This window comes from Danaus plexippus, chromosome Z, assembly GCF_018135715.1.
Source record: "Danaus plexippus chromosome Z, MEX_DaPlex, whole genome shotgun sequence".
NCBI classification, from domain to species: domain Eukaryota; kingdom Metazoa; phylum Arthropoda; class Insecta; order Lepidoptera; family Nymphalidae; genus Danaus; species Danaus plexippus.
In genome coordinates, this window is record NC_083559.1 from 245,225 (window position 1) to 262,860 (window position 17,636).

General features: G+C 35.4%; 1 protein-coding gene across 13 annotated transcripts in view; it reads right to left on the reverse strand.

Annotated features, from left to right (window-relative positions):
* The window catches only part of LOC116778191 (zinc finger protein zfp-1), a 38,543-nt gene that overhangs the window by 5,641 nt on the left and 15,266 nt on the right, over positions 1-17,636 (reverse strand). For 4 of the 13 annotated variants that reach the window (XM_061526073.1, XM_032672134.2, XM_032672135.2 and 1 more), the window contains exons 1-17: positions 9,940-10,234; positions 8,201-8,348; positions 7,993-8,072; positions 7,536-7,700; positions 7,241-7,316; positions 6,912-7,033; positions 5,589-5,702; positions 5,187-5,280; positions 4,894-4,947; positions 4,397-4,510; positions 3,051-3,162; positions 2,815-2,959; positions 2,475-2,576; positions 1,961-2,088; positions 1,805-1,880; positions 1,321-1,428; positions 683-742 (exon numbers count right to left, since the gene is read on the reverse strand). In XM_061526073.1, the coding sequence (XP_061382057.1) occupies positions 683-742; positions 1,321-1,428; positions 1,805-1,880; positions 1,961-2,088; positions 2,475-2,576; positions 2,815-2,959; positions 3,051-3,162; positions 4,397-4,510; positions 4,894-4,947; positions 5,187-5,280; positions 5,589-5,702; positions 6,912-7,033; positions 7,241-7,316; positions 7,536-7,700; positions 7,993-8,072; positions 8,201-8,321 (1,671 nt within the window). In that variant the 5' untranslated portion in view covers positions 8,322-8,348; positions 9,940-10,234. Of the gene's footprint in view, positions 1-682; positions 743-1,320; positions 1,429-1,804; positions 1,881-1,960; positions 2,089-2,474; positions 2,577-2,814; positions 2,960-3,050; positions 3,163-4,396; positions 4,511-4,893; positions 4,948-5,186; positions 5,281-5,588; positions 5,703-6,911; positions 7,034-7,240; positions 7,317-7,535; positions 7,701-7,992; positions 8,073-8,200; positions 8,349-9,497; positions 9,901-9,939; positions 10,235-17,636 lie in introns of those variants that run through there. The other 9 variants (XM_032672130.2, XM_032672131.2, XM_032672133.2 and 6 more) reach the window with 9 other exon arrangements.

Sequence of the window (17,636 nt, forward strand, 5' to 3'; positions counted from 1 at the left end):
ATTAATATACATACTGTCATCTGCAACACGTATAGAGCTCGGACGTTAAATGTTTTTTGTGCGTCCCCTTCACGAGCGAGATCGCCACTTCACTCGTCCGACGGCTAATTTGACTGAAGTTACAATCGATTTATGTTCTGGACGCACATCACAAACAAACACGTATCATAACATATGTATATATGTATGTATATGTATATACAGTAATTACAGAACACATTCTGTTAGAGTTAGAGGGAATGTTCTGCTGAGCTTTACACGAGCCGAGTGTGTAAATAATAATAGTTTATTTCTTATTCACTACAGTGACAGAGAATGAGTACGAAAAGCGTTTCTAGGGTGTACATCGAGGCGGTTATGTGGACGGATAGCGAATTTTAATATAATAATAATAATAGCATTCAATTAATACGAGTTCAAAGTTAAATTTAACTTAATTTCGTTTGTAACCGTATCTAACATCATTCTATCGATTCATATTTATCAGATACTTATATATTATTTAATACATTTTAGTGTAAAAAACAATGACGTCACACATAGACGTAAGATTGACGACACACGGACGGACGAAACACTTACGCACATATAATTATATATACAGGATGACATCGAATACTTTAACACGACTTCATACATGTGTATATGTGTATCGAGCTCACCCTGTACATAACGTTTGTACCTGCTTGTGGGTCTGATGGAAGATATGCCCCATCTCTGGCATTGGAGACGGCAGCGGGATCTACGACACACATACATACATACACACACACATATAAAGTTACATCGTCGACAGCTTAGTGTTTATATACAGCGGCTTTATGGAGTTGGTTTTAATGTGTGTGTACTCTCACCATGCATGTTAGGCCTCCTGTAACCACCACGCGTAACCCGCAAGCGAAGCTGTCCTCACATGCTACAGTCATTAGTATATATGGTTCTTATCAACGTGTACATTATATATGACTCATTAACTCCAAAATCTCGATAATACTTTATTAAAGCCAACATGTCATGTTTCCGTGGATACCAACCGTGTGTGTGTGCGTGTGTGTGTGTTTGTGGACCTTGTAGGTCGTGTATTATACTTTAATATGCTTGTATCACAGCTTTTGTCACATTTCACTTGACCTTCAACCGGTTCCCCATTCATATATTTCTATCTGATCTCAAGGATTGCACAACTCTCTTAACTTCACGCCGTTTGATTGTTATATATATCCGAAACTGATACTTTACGAGGCGCTAACCAATGAAGAACTCACGTTCGTGGTGTGCGTGTTTGTACGTGTGTGTATGTGTTTGTGTGTGTATGCACACCTGTGCGTGCATGAGGGCGTGCGCGTGCGCGGACAGGTTCAGGCCGTGGCTGGCTGAAGGCAGCGGCACGGAGACCAGTAGCGACGCCGGCGGCTCGCGCTCCTTCATCTACACCGCAACCGTACCACCGAGTTAGTTACCACCACACACTCACGCATACACACGCACACGCACACACACACACAGGCAGTCACACAACACACACGCAAGAAGATAAGGTAGCAGGTAGTAGACCGGTATACAGCTTGTAGGAGTTCACAGTTCACAATCAATGTTTCATGTTGAGATGGATATCTGGGGCTGGTGTTATTTATTACATTCTAATATTGCTCTGCTCATTATATTACGTATTCTAGATGAAGCATTTAGAGACATGCTGTATAAGCCCATGAAGCACGTAATGTGAAGCGTACAGTGGACTGTTAACTGTTCCATCGTCTGACTATCAGTATTATAAAAAAAACTGTGTACTGGGGTGACTGACCTGGTGCTGCGAAGGCGATCTGATGTTGGGAGCCTGGTTGATCCCGCTCGGCCCTGGCATCGGACTGGGGAGATGTCTGAACAACATTACAATGTTTTAGGATGTTGAATCCGATGATAAGTTTAGTAGCTTTCGTGTATGTATGTCTGTATGTACCTAGGGCTCTGTAACGAGGTGTGTGACGCCGGGCTGTGGGCGGGCGGCGGCGGCGGCGGCGGAGCCGGGCTCACGCTGGTGTAGTGACCAGCTGACGATGACCCGCCGTCCATACCTTCAGTTTTAGCCTGCGCAAACAAACTCACATATTAAATAACTAAAGAGCTATATACTATATAATAAACTATTAAATTTTCTGGTTACAAGCAAGGTCATATATATTTAAAATATAATATCGTGATTTGGATGAAGATCAATGAGTTTCTCTGTAAGAAAAGACTTTATGGTTAGGTTTCCTAGTCAACCTGTCAGAAGAGAAGCGACATTTAAAGCTATTCATTTACAATGTCCATTAAAATAAATATCACATATATTTAAGTTCTCTTCTCGGCTACAGTTTCCTCATACGTTTTAAAATAAACCACAGATAGCATTTGGTGTTTGTCTACGACTCGTTAGGGTAGTTATATTTATCTTTACACATATATATAAACAGTTATGATATAGTCCGTACCTTTTTAATAATCTTCTCTACTTCCACATTAGTGTCGCTAGTTGCGTGGCTGGTCTGTTGTTCCCAAGTGTTGTTCCCGATCTGGTTCGCGACCTCCACGGGCTGACAAACAACGTGTCGTTATAAAAAATTTCACTGATATATATTAAGTTATTTATTGTTTATAACGGGGCGGTTAAACATTTAACAGTGATAAAATGTCCAGGTAACGTCGCATAATTATCAAGAGATGGCAGCACTTGTTCAACAAATGCTCGTGATTGTTACTCCTTATTTCGTACAGATGAAATCTTTCAAACTACAATACTAGTGCAGGAGATGTGGCTTTTTTTCTACACACCGTCGGTGATGATGCATAGTCCACGGCCGACTGCGAACCTTGAACAGCCTTCCTTTTCTTGGTCTGTTTAGCATCAGCCGTCTCCGTGTTGGTGATGACGGACTCGTACGGCTTGGTAGGTTGCACGACAGTCGTTGTTGAAGTGCTATAACAAATCATAAGTAGACACCATAGTGAACAAGTAAGGCACCATTGCTACCAAGAAAACAAAAACTATGAAACATAGGCATTATTACCTCGGGGGTATGGGTATAGATGCTATGGCCGCTGAGCTGATGATGCCTTCCTTGCCAGGAGACTCCGGCGGCAAGGGGATCTTAGCGGTGTTGATGGGCGTAGAACAACCTCCTAGGAGAGATATTTTCTTACAGATTATTTATTACTAATGAGTCTATTAATAATCTATACATGTGTATATATTATATCAATATATCCAAAACACTTTACATTCATTTTCTGTATTTTATTTATACATTTTATTGACCACCACCCAAATCAAAAAAAATAATAAAACCGTAAAAGGCAGTTTTTTTGTTAAACTAAAAAATTTCTAGTATTATAAACAAACGTACCACTGCCTAACTATATATATATACACTAACTCACTTATTGTAAGTCTTTAAAAACACTTACTGTTTTAAAATCATTTCATTAATATATCTTTCGGTGGTATATACAGAGTAATGTGAGTTAAAATCGTAGCGGTCTTATGAAGGGTCCGCTCCTTAAGCAACCAATAACAATGTCACCAGGAATAAAACTAACATCATCGGATATACCAGCAGGAACGATCCTCATCTCGTCTGCTCGGGTTAACGGTTGCTGCAAAGCGAGGAGGGTGTGGTTCGAAAGAAATACACGCGAAAGTTTTATTTCAATGAACACAGAAAAATATTTTTTCATGTTAATAGCATTATAACTGAACCTATGACAAGTATGGGTTTTTTTTAATAGAATAAAATTAAACCACGTGCTGTGTCTAAAATATGTGATATCCGAGTGTTTTTTTAATTTAATTGACACTAAAATAAAAATGTCACTATATGATAATTCATCGACTCAAGTCCTGTCACAGTAGCATGATTGGCGGTAACTGTGCATACAAGATGTTCCGGGTTCGGATCCTGCCCATGTTAATTAGAGACGAAACCTCTCATCATTCCGTGGATTCACCGCGCGGGTGGCGGGTCCATCGTTGCAGGGGGAGGAGCTTCAACAGTGCCCTGGACTTGCGACCCAGGTGTAGATTAAGGGGCCCTAAGCTAACACACGTTAAACACTCACCTCCACCGTCCAACCTCCTCTCCCTATCTAACCAAATTTGAAACGAACCTACTAAGGCTGCCTTCGACGCACGTTCACGCACAAGAATGAACTGATGCTAGTTCTGGACAGGCCCAACTCTTTTAGTGCGTTGATTTGGCTGTTAAACGTCTCCCTCCTACTTCTAGCGCGTCCAAATTTACAACGAACCTATTCTTAGTGGGTTCGTTAGTGAGCTCGTAATATTTAGTGCCCTCGATGGCGTGGTCTTTGAGATATTGGTTTCCCATTATTCTATAAGCCGATACGTATCAGGTACCTTTAGTGTGTGTCTCCTGTATGTGTTGCGGCGAGGGTGAGGGGGCTGGTGTATTGGTCTTGCTGCCGCTCTCAGCCACAGATCCTCGACGAGACGGTGAAGGCTTCTTCTTGTCTGTTGAAAGATTATACACATAAGAACTATATTTACACATACAACGTTCTCGTTTAACTGACTTTGACTTTGCATTACCATCACATATAACTCATATAAACTTGATGATGCAAAATCACTCACATATACATGGTGTGATAATGTAATAGTTGTTGTGATGGATGAGGACGACGGTTATGATAAACAAAATATCAAAAGCAAGCTTCATATTAAAGTGACGAACACTAAGAGACATACATATATACATTGGAACCAGCTAAACAAAGCCTATACATACACAGTGACCTAGGCTGATGCATAACATTCAAAATAATAGGAAGCTCATGTATGTATCATGCCAGTAATGTACATGGACGTGACGTCACTACACTAATATGACCAACTTTTATCGCAGCTCTTATGTTTCCTCGCCGACGGCTCTGCGTCCTGGCAGGTCTCTGCGTCCGTTCATAGAAAAACTCATTAAATAACAACGATTATGTCAATTGCACACTAATATTGTATAATAGCGGGAGAACACTACCGATGAATATTAGGTACATCTCATACTTGAACTGTTCTCGGAGACTGTGGTACTAAATACTATTCAGAGGTACGTTCGATTAGACTACTCTATGCAGTTAGTGTGGAAAACATTGTTACGATATCGTGAGTAGTAGTTGTAGTAATGACTGACCCATCGGTTGAGATGTGTTCGTAGGCGTCTTGGACGAGTTGGGCGTGTTCTTCCCGGACGCGCCGCCGCTGGAGTGAGACGACTTCCGGCCGGGCTGAAACAGAACAACGTTATACATACAACGCATGAAAGACGTGTCAACACGACAAGCACTATATTATATCAATATCATAGCAATTCGTAATATTCCATTTTAAAAAATTTTCAACGGAAAGGAGATTATATCGAACAAACTGTTTTGTTTTCATCGGCTTGAACACTTAGCATGTTCTAAATATATATATATATACATTATACATATACAAATATATATGTGTGCGTGTGTGTCGGTGTGTTTGTCTGTGTACGTGGATGTGTGAGTGTGCGTGTGTGGGTGTGTCCCTAGGTAGTGTCCGGTGTTACCCCTCGCTTGCAGTGCGTCGTCGGCGGCTCCCCCTCCCTCTCGCTCGAGTCGCTGCGGCTATCGTGACTGACCGGCTTGTACGGCGGGATGGTCTTCACGTTACCGCCTTTTTTCTGCACAATCAACACATCCTCACTCCCAAACGACAACCACACCTAACAATCCGGCTGACAGTAAACAGCCAATATAGTTTTTCGTTTATAATCTACTTCCGGTTTATGGTAATCATGAAATATTCTGTGCTTTGCGATGACGGTGACATCGTGATAGAGCAAAAGAATCGTAAAAAAATAATAATTGCAAATGTATGATAATGAACAATTCTAAAACGCAAATAAGAAAAAATTGTAAGAGTTACATTGACATACATGTATATATAAATATGTATATAAATGTATATAGTATTTAGTGTACATTATATGATAAACGTTGTCATAGTGTTTTATGAGTAAGTAAGTATGTAGCAAACCTTTATGTTGACACGTGTCAAATGGACATGACATTTAATTTGACAGCTGTGTTTAGTGAAGTTAATGGCGGCCATTTTTGTTTAATTGTAATGACAATAGGAACATGCTGATTATAAAAAGTAAAAATGGTCCGTGAAGAAGCTGTGAAAGCGATAAGCATGAAAGCGGAATACTCAGAAAAAATATATTAAAATCACTATGGAAGGTCTATTGAAATTTTATATGAGGTTCCATATTTACAAAAGCCTCACTCTCTGATTTAAACTAAATTAAATTAAGTCATTGTAATATTTATGGCCACAGTGAAACTTTGATATGCTTACCGCTTCTTCTGTTTATCCTTATGTCCTATATATAACAATTTCTCTAACCAAAATGTGGAAGTGACGACACACGCTACCCTATCACAAATATATCTTTAGCTGTAATGTATAGTTCCCCGGCCACCCACAGCTTTGTCCTTGTAACCAGACCATGAATGTCTTACCACAAGATAACTTCAAACATATGGAGGGTAATATTATATGCTTGTTTATATACTTACTGTCATTCAGCCCACAGCTGATAATGACAGACACAAGTTAAGGTGGTTAAGTTAAGTATTAAATAAGAAACAAATTCAAATGTACTCTGTGACTCGAGTACTGTCCCTGTTAATACTAATTTCTTTAGATTAACTAGATATATCGTTCTCTTGTCAAAGTTCCGCAACACCTACATATACATAGTTACATTGCCAACAGTGTTATAGTACAGTAGTGTGAGCTGTCACCTTATTAGTTACAAATATCCTCTATTAAGTAGTACCCTCGAAACCAGCTACATATTAAAGCGCTCATAGTATGTACTAACCAGTTTGCTGTAGTGATGTTGGCAGTAACCGCAGTATTTCACGTTGTCCAGGTAGTTGCCGGCCTCCTCGCACAACAGGCCGAGGGACTGGGCGCAGGTGACGTGGAACTGCTGTTTACAACCTGACGATGAACAAACACACATACTTATTAACATTTTTTAAGTCGGAAATAGGATTATTACTTGATTGTCACTGTTTCAAACAATCTATGATACAATTCTGTTTTCTCTAATTCTTTCTGGGCGGTATATATATTTATATTTTTTTTTTGTCCAAGTAATTACAGTCTATGACTTAGGCTTGTAAGTGTTTGATATAAATGAATTACCAGATTTGTTGCATTGCATGCAGGCGCCTGCGTTGGCGCGATGAGTTTTGCCAAGATCCTGGCAGATGTAGCAAGTCTGGAAAAAAACATATGTATGAATTAATTGTGCAGTTTCGAATCAACAGTATAAATTAACCAGGAGTATAGAAAAATCAAACATTATTCCACATATACAAAGTTAGTTTGCCATTAACGGTTGATAATAAAACTCTTAAGCTAGATAGATTCATCGAGGTGTCTGGTCACAGGACACATAACTCAGAAGAACTATAGATACTGTTTTTTTTTTTCATACCTTATTATATCTCTCGGTGGGAATGAGTCGCAGGACAATCGGCTCCATAGAAGTCACGTTCCCGAAACGCACCTCTGGTATGTAGAGAGCGCATACGACGTGGGCCCAGCCACCTGTGTCAGTACGCTTCAACGCACCCAACTTAGACGGGCACAGCTCGCATCTCTGAACGGATACATAACTCTTAAATGAATCATACAAACATCGTATGAAATACTCCAATAGGACGTCGGTCACACAAGTAGCTACAACCATGTCATCTACCGGGATACACCGTGGTCATTACAGCCAGTCGAAATGATTGCTATATGTAAAGCCCTCGCCCTGTTTATTATATTTTATTAGATACAAATTTTCAAATTCAGAACTGCATTAAACTGTCAATGAACCAATGAAAGCCCTTGGTTATATTACACGTAGTTACTCGTAATGTATGTATGCTATGCACTATACTAACCACTTTGCTTTTAGTCTCAGGGCTCTCACACTTCCTGCAGTACCAGGGACCGGTCGGAACAGCAATGATTCCATAGCAGGCTGTAAAAATTCACACAGCAACATAATAGCATGCCAAAAAAAATGCTCTATCTAAAACCAAAAAAAAAAAACAAAATGTGTCACAACTAAAACATGTCCACTATAGTGTACAGCGATGTCTATATTACCTTGGTGTACTGCAACCGAACATCCATTGCCGTCGCAGTAGACCAGCGGGTTGTCAGGCCAACCACGCTCGTCGGAACACACACAGCAACCACCAACCATCTCCTTCATAATCTCCTTCATATTGAAGGAAGCATTATTGCACACCACCTGACACGGTAGTTATATACAAATTAACAAATCATTATTTACAACCAATACTGATCTCGTACTTCAATATTGCCAGACTTAATCTTATACTAAAATCCAATCAAATGAGACATTATTATAATGTATTAGTACATAGGACATACCAATCGTGTAACAGAATGAAGACAGGTAACAAACCCAAAGTATGAAATGAATGAAGAAGCGATAATGTATCCCATGCACTACTTCCATGATATCAGACAGAATCTTACTGAAGCTCCCTCCAACATTGAAGTCAGTTTGGACTAAGCATTGTCATTCGGAATGCTTGACATTGTGCTTTGTGATATGTGATGCATAGCAACAAGAATGCACCAAGCGAAATGAAAAATGATATTAGTTTAGACTGAACCCCAATGGGAGAGAGGATTGTTTGTAAGTTTGTTGAAAAAAAAAAATAATACAAAATTTCAATGAAAATTCTTTTAATTAAAATTATCATATATAATTGCAGTCTTTGCTTAATTTACTAGCAATGTACGCCTCGGACATCATGAGCAATGGTTTAAGTTTGATACAGAACTTAGTTATATAATAACAAAGGTATGAAGTGTCTCTAAAACACCAAATTGCAATTTAACTACTGAGATGGCACCTCAATAGTTACAGTACAAAGAGCAGATGACTGAAATGTAACCCGTTATATGATGGTCTACGTCTACCGCGTGCGACATCAACAAGGAATGTTCGTATAGAGAATAGCCTGTTCAAATTGTATTTGATAAAATATATAATTAGTATTGAAATTACATCATATTTGTCAATAGCCTGTCAAGTTGCTTACAAAAGAAAATTAGGCATTACTTTAATATGAGGAAAGTTAAAACATCTTTCAAATGAACTACGCGTACAATAATCTTGATACAATCAAATTAATTTCACCCATCAGTGTGGCACACTCAGCTAGTATGTAACTATCATGTTTTGAGAAATTACTTATTAATCTCTCTATGAGTTAATGTTATTTCCACGAGTGCTCTCAAAGGTTTACTTTAATGTGAACATGAGAATGTTGTGATCTTCTCACTAAATTTTGTATATATTTATGGTAAACATCTTCTAATTTATAACAATTTTACTTTAAAGTTTGTTTAAACATGTAATACTCACAGAAAACTATACTTCACACTGTTATGAAACAAACTAAAAAGGTTTTTATGTATGAAACACAATCAACTATGTATTTTTCAAGAACCAATACTGAGATTATAATAAATACTGATTAGTTTCGATTTGAAACCTTCTCTACACAGATATAAAGCACTGAGCTGCCATTTTATTGTCAGATATATCAACTGTTGCTTGACATGTGCACAATGCACTGCACTAATCAATAACTCAGGACCTACAGACACACCTTCTGCGCCGGTTCGTTACGTAACATTGTATATAGCACAAAAACATATTGCGTGATGCGCCGTAAGTTATTAGAATACTGTTTTATCAATAAGAAAGCTAATTATACGTCGATACAATCTGAACTGGCGTCTTATGAACCATGTATAATGATAACCAAAATACAATGTCCATCTTAATTATATTGTATATTTACCACAAAATAAGACACATCCGTTCATTGTTGAATATATATCCCGGCACTACTTATTCAATCATCTTTTCTTTTCATTATTGACAAGCATGTCGCCTCACCTGCTCCTAGCGTTATCGAATTAAATGTAGACAAAACTCTCGATACTAATTATTTTAAATTAAAAAAAAACACAAGATAAACACAAGCAACGACTGTATGCCGATCGATAAATTACAAGCCTTATTAAAAATTTCCTTTAGCTTCCATTACACAAGCCATGTTGATTTTCAACTGGGTAATGGATGCATTTGCATTTTGTTTTGGTGATGCAAATGCGAGCGTTTACGGAGCTTGGTATAAGTCAATAAATTGTGGTTTAAAGATTCTATGAAAATAAATAAAAAATATCGATTGTGTTAGTCATTAATTATTTTCTGGTGTAGAATTTACGGAATTTAATATTTTTCATACAAATTATTTAATTTTTTTTTAATCTGTGACAACGTAGTGTTAGCAGGTCATGCACGAAGGCAATATAAAGTGTTTTATTTAAAATTATGTTATATAACTTTGGAATAAATGTACTTAAAAACGTTTCCAACTGTTATTGCGTCTGATTGGTAACATTTCCCAATATATTTAAAAAAATATATATACCTATTCTGTTCACATATTTTATATTAATCCATTATTCCTTCATTTATTTATTTATTTTGACTAAGGCATAAAAAAATTATTTAATATATTATTCAATATTACTTAAACATACTTTTAAATTGTTATTTTCTCTATTTTTAATAATATTATATCCAAGGGCATGGTTTCATAGCTAGATAAACACATAAAAAAATATATCAAGTTGCCAGGAAGCGATAAGCATTTGATTAATTGCAAAGAATCGAGGTAGCAAACGTAGTTATTTTATTGAAGAGACGTGTGTTTAAAACTGTTGAATGCTAATACTAATGCGTGTCAATTATTTTAAATTTTTTTTTTTAATGTCCGTAGATGTTATCACTGTTCACTTGTATTTACCATATTTGAACTGTGTTTAAAAATTTAAATATGAATATACTTAATAAAAAACAAGTCTATTTTAGTATATTCTATAATGGATTGTATAAGTTAGTTTACGATTAGTTAAATAGTTGATGAACGTACCTAAAATATCCTCAATATTTTATTTAAAACATATTTATCACGCAATATATTTTATGTGAAATTTATATTATAATTTTTAAAATAATAAAATTATCTTGGTTTACGTTTGGTTGAAGCAAAAAAGCAAAACACCAATAATTATTTAATGAGGTTTCGGTGACACATGAAATTCTGCAACTTTATAGACTAAAAATTTGTTACCTTGCTGGAAATCAAAACAGGCTATATTTCAGTTTTTTGTACGAACTTTAAATGTCTTTAAGTAAAATTCATTAGTATAATGTAAATTATAAGTGATATTTCTCTACAGAGAGGAAGTGTGATAGAGTGTGGCGTTTACGTTATGGCAAAAATGGATCTTTTTTCAGACGGTGAAACGATTAAAAGATGTCCACTTCTGTTTGTTGGCTTAAAGGGGCTGGAAAAACAGCCAAAAAAAGAGTATAAAGAGTTGGAATTACAATACTAGTGAATATAGACTATATTCACTAGTATTGTACAGACCGGAACAGCATAAACTGAAAGCGTGTCTCAATCCAACGGCTCACAAGCGCGTCCCCGACTGGACATATCTTAAATAGCGTTACATACAGACATTTCACCAGGACACCATTCCTCGACGATTAGTATCTTTCACATAAAATAAATTATAAACGATATTTCTAATTTTAGCTGAGCAATGTAATCATTACTAAGATTTAAACCAATCTGCGTTCACACGTAACGGAAGTGACGTTTTGATTTAGAAGTTAGATTTGTATTAGATATATTATATTCTGTTACTATGTCAAATATGAAGGTTTGTCTGTGTGTTTGTTTGTTTTTAATTATCCATACAATATTTTATAAACATATTGACTTTAAATATTGTGACAATGTGGATATATGCAATGGAGAGCCATTTTCGTCCAACAAACTCCTTAGAAACGTCCCACATGTGTACAATGTGGGAGGAAAACCGCCGGAAAAACTAGAATTATGTAACTGATGTTAAACATGAAGAGTTTATCAGAACGTAAATCCTGGCCGTGTGGATGAATTTCATATTCAGCATTAAGAAATAATATTTACATATTATTTTAATGCGAGTATTGAATCGTTCAATGAAATCTCGTGTTAGCGTTTCTTTGTAAGTTGGTCTTTGTAGAGCCAGTGGCTGTTTGAATAACAATCGTTTACAGTCAGACGTAGCCACGAGTTAAGACGACGGTTATATAACGAGCGAGTCCATGTGATATCTGTGACTTGACCACAGAGTGACAATAACACCGAATTTAACTACTTCATTATTGTTATCTATGGTATAGTCATGGAAATATTGTTATAATACTAGACTATGTTATCCTGTTATGTTGGTTTGATAATAATGTACCTTATATTATGTTATTAAATAAACATGTTTTCAAATTTATAATTATCGAAGTACTTTATACATTTACTATTTACGTTTAAATCAAATCAAATCATGCAAATTGGATAAGGGTGGGTACAGATCAAAAGTTAGTTTTTTATTCATTACATTTTCATATTGATCCATCAAACCGTTTCATGACATACGTATGGATTACTACATTTTCGTTATTTTTGAATATAATATTTTTGAACACAATTTATTCTGATTATAAAAAAAATCATCTTCTCATAGGTTTATATTGTCACTGGCGTGTTAATGACTACGTATACATCAGTGTAAACAGCCGTGACTGTCAATGTTTAGAGGTAAAATTGACAATGAGATCTCGATCCCGGGGTAGTGACGTCAGCAGCTAGGGCGGGATAGACAGGGAGTCGCCGGGAGATCGATCCGACTTCAAAGTCGTCTCCGGGCCAGGGTTGGCGCCGAAAATAACAAACAGCGTGGCCTTGAGAACACAGACTAGCTGCACTTACAAACAAGTTAAAAATAAGAAGTGTAAATCCCGTTCTACGTTGGGACTCGTTGGGTTTGATGTCGAGATGCAGTATTTTTGAACAGTTTAATATGTTATTTTGAATAACAATATATTTCCCTCTTGTTTTGAATAACAGTATCGGTATAACATTTTACTGATGCTTTTTTCTAGGGTAGTTCCAATAGAACGCAGACAAACTGTCACACATCATATAAACAGGGTCTGATCGTTGGTAGGACGGTAATTTTCCACAAAACAACAAGCTCCAATTAATACGACTGTGTATTGTCACCTTTATATTTCTGATAATTCTGTATTTGCGGTCTCCGATGCCCTATGTTTACGAAAACCGACACTAGCTATCGGATGCTACGTACCACGTAAAGTTATGCAATGAAATTCATTTTCCATGCATCAATTGTTGCATCTTCACAAAACGTTTATTTTATATAAGAATATAATATTTTCTTATTATATAGTTTTATCGTACCATACCTATGCATGATGTATTCTCTTCCTTAAATTTTTCGTTACCGTAAGATAAATATTTTTCCTAATTGGACTCTAAGAAAATTTACGACGAGTAATGAATTTAATTTTCTGAAGCCTTAGATGTTTTAAAATTTATTAAATAAATTCCTAATAAACATTCTTCCAATAGAAAGTACGTCTTGCCTGATAACAGATTCTTCATAGAAGTGGCTTTTAATAATTATTAAAGCGGTTGAGATATTTTTATGAAGTAAGACCTCTCCTATCAAGATGAGCAAGAATTACGAAATGTTTATTTTAGCTGAGCGATAACATTAGTAGAATTACAAAAGATATTATCACAAAAAAGATTGTATTCTTATCTGATAGCTGATACCAATGATTTGTAGACGATATTTAAATTAAGCGTCGGGTTAATTTATATCGTAGAGCGTAAAACATTGTTACTGATGATATATGTAAGCAATGTTATTTGTTTCTCGGAATTTGTTCCGCGTGAATTTAATCAAGAAATTATTAAAATGCTACACGGAACGTTTATCTTGACAATAAATTCAATGACTTTATAAAGAGAACTTTTTTATTTCCTTCAAATCTTAAGATTTCATCAAACGTATATACAAAGATATCTTCTGTCACTGAAACTGATTTCACTCGTAATGTGAATCAGGAACTCAGAGAAAAGTATCACTTTACCGAAAATAACACCAAAAGCTGCATAACAGCGTAAAAATATTTATATTCGTGACTTGTGAAACAGATAACAAAAACGCTCTTCCATGTGTCTCTTATCAGTTAACAGGAAGAAGAAGAATTTCAGATTGATATGAGTCAAATCTTTCACCTGTCACAATCACAACCCCGACGAGTTATAAAGAAAATATTTGTAAAATTTTTATAATATGTTTACGAAATATTAATTGACTGCGTATATGTTAACCACTATGAGGTTTTATTGACGAATATTAGTGTATGAGGAAACTTTCAAATCAGTACCTAACATACATACCTACCTACGTAATTCCACAATATATGTGCTTGTTTTTATGTTGGTAACAACATGTAGACCTGTGTGTGCAGATTTTAAGTAATACGAGTAGAGTTAATTTTGTTTATAGTATTATAAATGTAAAACATTTATTGCCATACTTTGAATATTTCCTTTATTTATCTAAAATTATATTCAGTGGATGTTAGTACCCAGAACTAAGTTGACGAAATGCCTCAACAAAAGTAACTGCGATAGTATAAGTTATGTATATAAGAAAATGGAACCTCTCTATATATATATATATATATGTATAAATATTTTTATAAATATATAAGGTCAAATTCGGATAAAGTTAAAGAAACTATACGCTCAGTAAGTTATTATTGTAAGTGTTAATTCTTATTGTACTACGGTGTGATATATCAATTTGCGTTCCACTTAACGCTTCGATACGAGTTTACAAAAATATAATTGAAACATACTGTTCCGTCGATATAAATTTAAAAAAAAAAAGTTAAGTCAAGCAACACGATCTGTTGTTTCGAAGAAAAATTTGTAACAGATAATAAAATCAGGGGATGTCACGTTTGAAGCAAAACAATAGTGTAGGATCAGCAGAAAAGTTACTAACAAGGAAGTGGATCCGAAATAAAATTATTCGACTTGTACAGTAATGAAATTCAATAATAATAATTCAGGATGCACCAGCGCCTTGAATATGTCCAAACTTTTCATCGCCTTTTGATTCTTCTGGATATTTTTTCATACTTAGTGTAATTTTAATTTAATTTTCCATTGTTGTCTTCACAAAAACTAATTTCAGCTCTGTTCCTTGTATTCGAAAGATACCTTTTATCAATGGTACTGTAATTGAAAGCCCAAACAGAATTGCAGGACTGTAACAGACACGTTTTGTTGTTTTATATATATATATTTGATTATCAAGTAAAGTGAAGCGAATGATTTCATTATTCAAGTTTCCTTTGGATGTGTTCGAGATGTTAATATTGTTCAGAGGGAAAAACCTTAAAATGTAACGCTAACTTGAAATTGATTTATCTATAAGTATTGCAATAAAGGATAATATGATTTGATTTGATTTAATTTAATTTGATATGATTTGGTACGAGTGTTATCTTGAATATGATTTATATTATAAAAGTCACAACACACACATCATCAATCTTAGCTGGTGTGGGTTTTGTATTGTCTACTTTATAACGATGTCCTATTATATAAAATTATACGTCGCAAAATTATGGAGAATATTTTTTTCTCTTATTTCATTTCATTTCTGCTGTCTATGGTCGTTTCGACATTAAATAAAAATGTCTTACGTCAAACTTATATGACTTATGCAGAATTGCTTTTTTTCTAATGACCAGACGAATCGTATTCGACGTTTTAATTTCAATGTACAGTGTAATATTGCAAAATGTTTATAGCCTAGCTGTTGCATTATGTTATTATAACGGTCGTTAGCGACGTCACTAATTAAATTCTTCTCAGAACCTCATTGTCCTTTGATATAACGAGGGCGATGTTGTTTACGAAGATATATATATATCTCTATTCATTTAACAGCCATCGTTGATGAAAATTTATAGTAAAAATATTGAAAAAAATATTAAAAATCTTAATGATTTGTGCCGCTGTACGAAGTTTTAAAACTCTGATGCTAGGAGATGTAGTCACGGTGCGAGTGCTTCCCTAGAACCAGAGCATGAATTTTGAGAAATTGTTATTTTAATATTGAACAGTTAGAGATGTTTCTACAGACTATATATAACAATTCTACTGACAATGTGAGTGAAACACAAATGATATATATTTCCCCAAATTAAGCCTTAAAAGCCCAACATTTCTGCCTATCATTTCGTAGTTCCACTCTTGATCATATTAGCGAGCTATTAAAACCTATGAAAACAGCTCCTCAGTCTGCTATAACGTGAGTATTTTCCACTTTTCCTCGAGAGGAGTAACGGGTAAAAACCAGTTATCGATAAGCTTTAATATATTGAACAATGCAGACTTTACGCGATGCTATCAACAAAACTGATTGTGGGAACTCTCGAAGATAACGACGACAGCATTCCGTAAGTTTATACTTATTAATATTATTTGATTATCGATGGAATACTCATAAATAAAATTAGTTATTAATTAAAATCATCAAATTCTAAGAAGCGAAAAAACTCGTAAAGTGTTGAATGCCTGCGTTACTTGACTTATAGTAGTTATATATATTCACGATTCCGGGGACTTCCCTTATAAGGATTTACATGCGACGAGCGAAATCTATAAAAAATTTATTACGATTTTATCTAACAAGCGGCGGCGGTGCGATTGGAATTATAATATATACGAATTGTCATAATGGTTATAATGGAAACATTTTCCTTACGCCATATGATGCTCGCGTTACATAACTCACAAACTAGCGACTTTTAACGTTTAATTATTCAAAAAGTATTGTTTATATAATTTAAAATTTCCTTACGACGTCAACCATCTGTCGGTGAACTTATGCCGAAATTGGACTTGAATAGGGATATATTAATTTTACTTTATTTATAGGTAAGACGTGTCAGGAATACATATTAATAAATTTATTATAAGATTTTGACTATATTGCAGCAGCGTAGATGAATCATAAATTGTGTATGCAACACTCTTGACCCGTGATTTACACTCTCGTACGAGTTGCGAGGCGAGGCACGAGCCGGAGCAGCAGGGGACAGTTTAAATAGTCGCTGGATAGTGTAAATCACAAACGATTCCAGTCTCAATACACTCGTAATAAGAACGGTGATTTCTACTTGAACGGTGATTTAAATGAACGGGAGAGATGGACAGAAAAATACGAAACAGATGATTTTATGTATCTTTCTTCTCGCTGTTCAAAATTGTTTAAGACAAGACATATCCTCATATTACTGTTAAACGAATGCACAGATGGTAATCATCTTTTAATGTTTCCACAACGTTTTTTGATATTCACTTACTACCTAGAGGCTGGACGTTTCAGTTCAGTCGCTAGTCAAATAACACGTAAATTGCAACGTAAACTGTATACACACGTAAACATGACGTCTACAGGATTGCATCAGCCGCACATATAAATGAAATTGAAGTATTTGTCGTTTACATTTAAAGTAAATAATATATGATAAACAACCTAC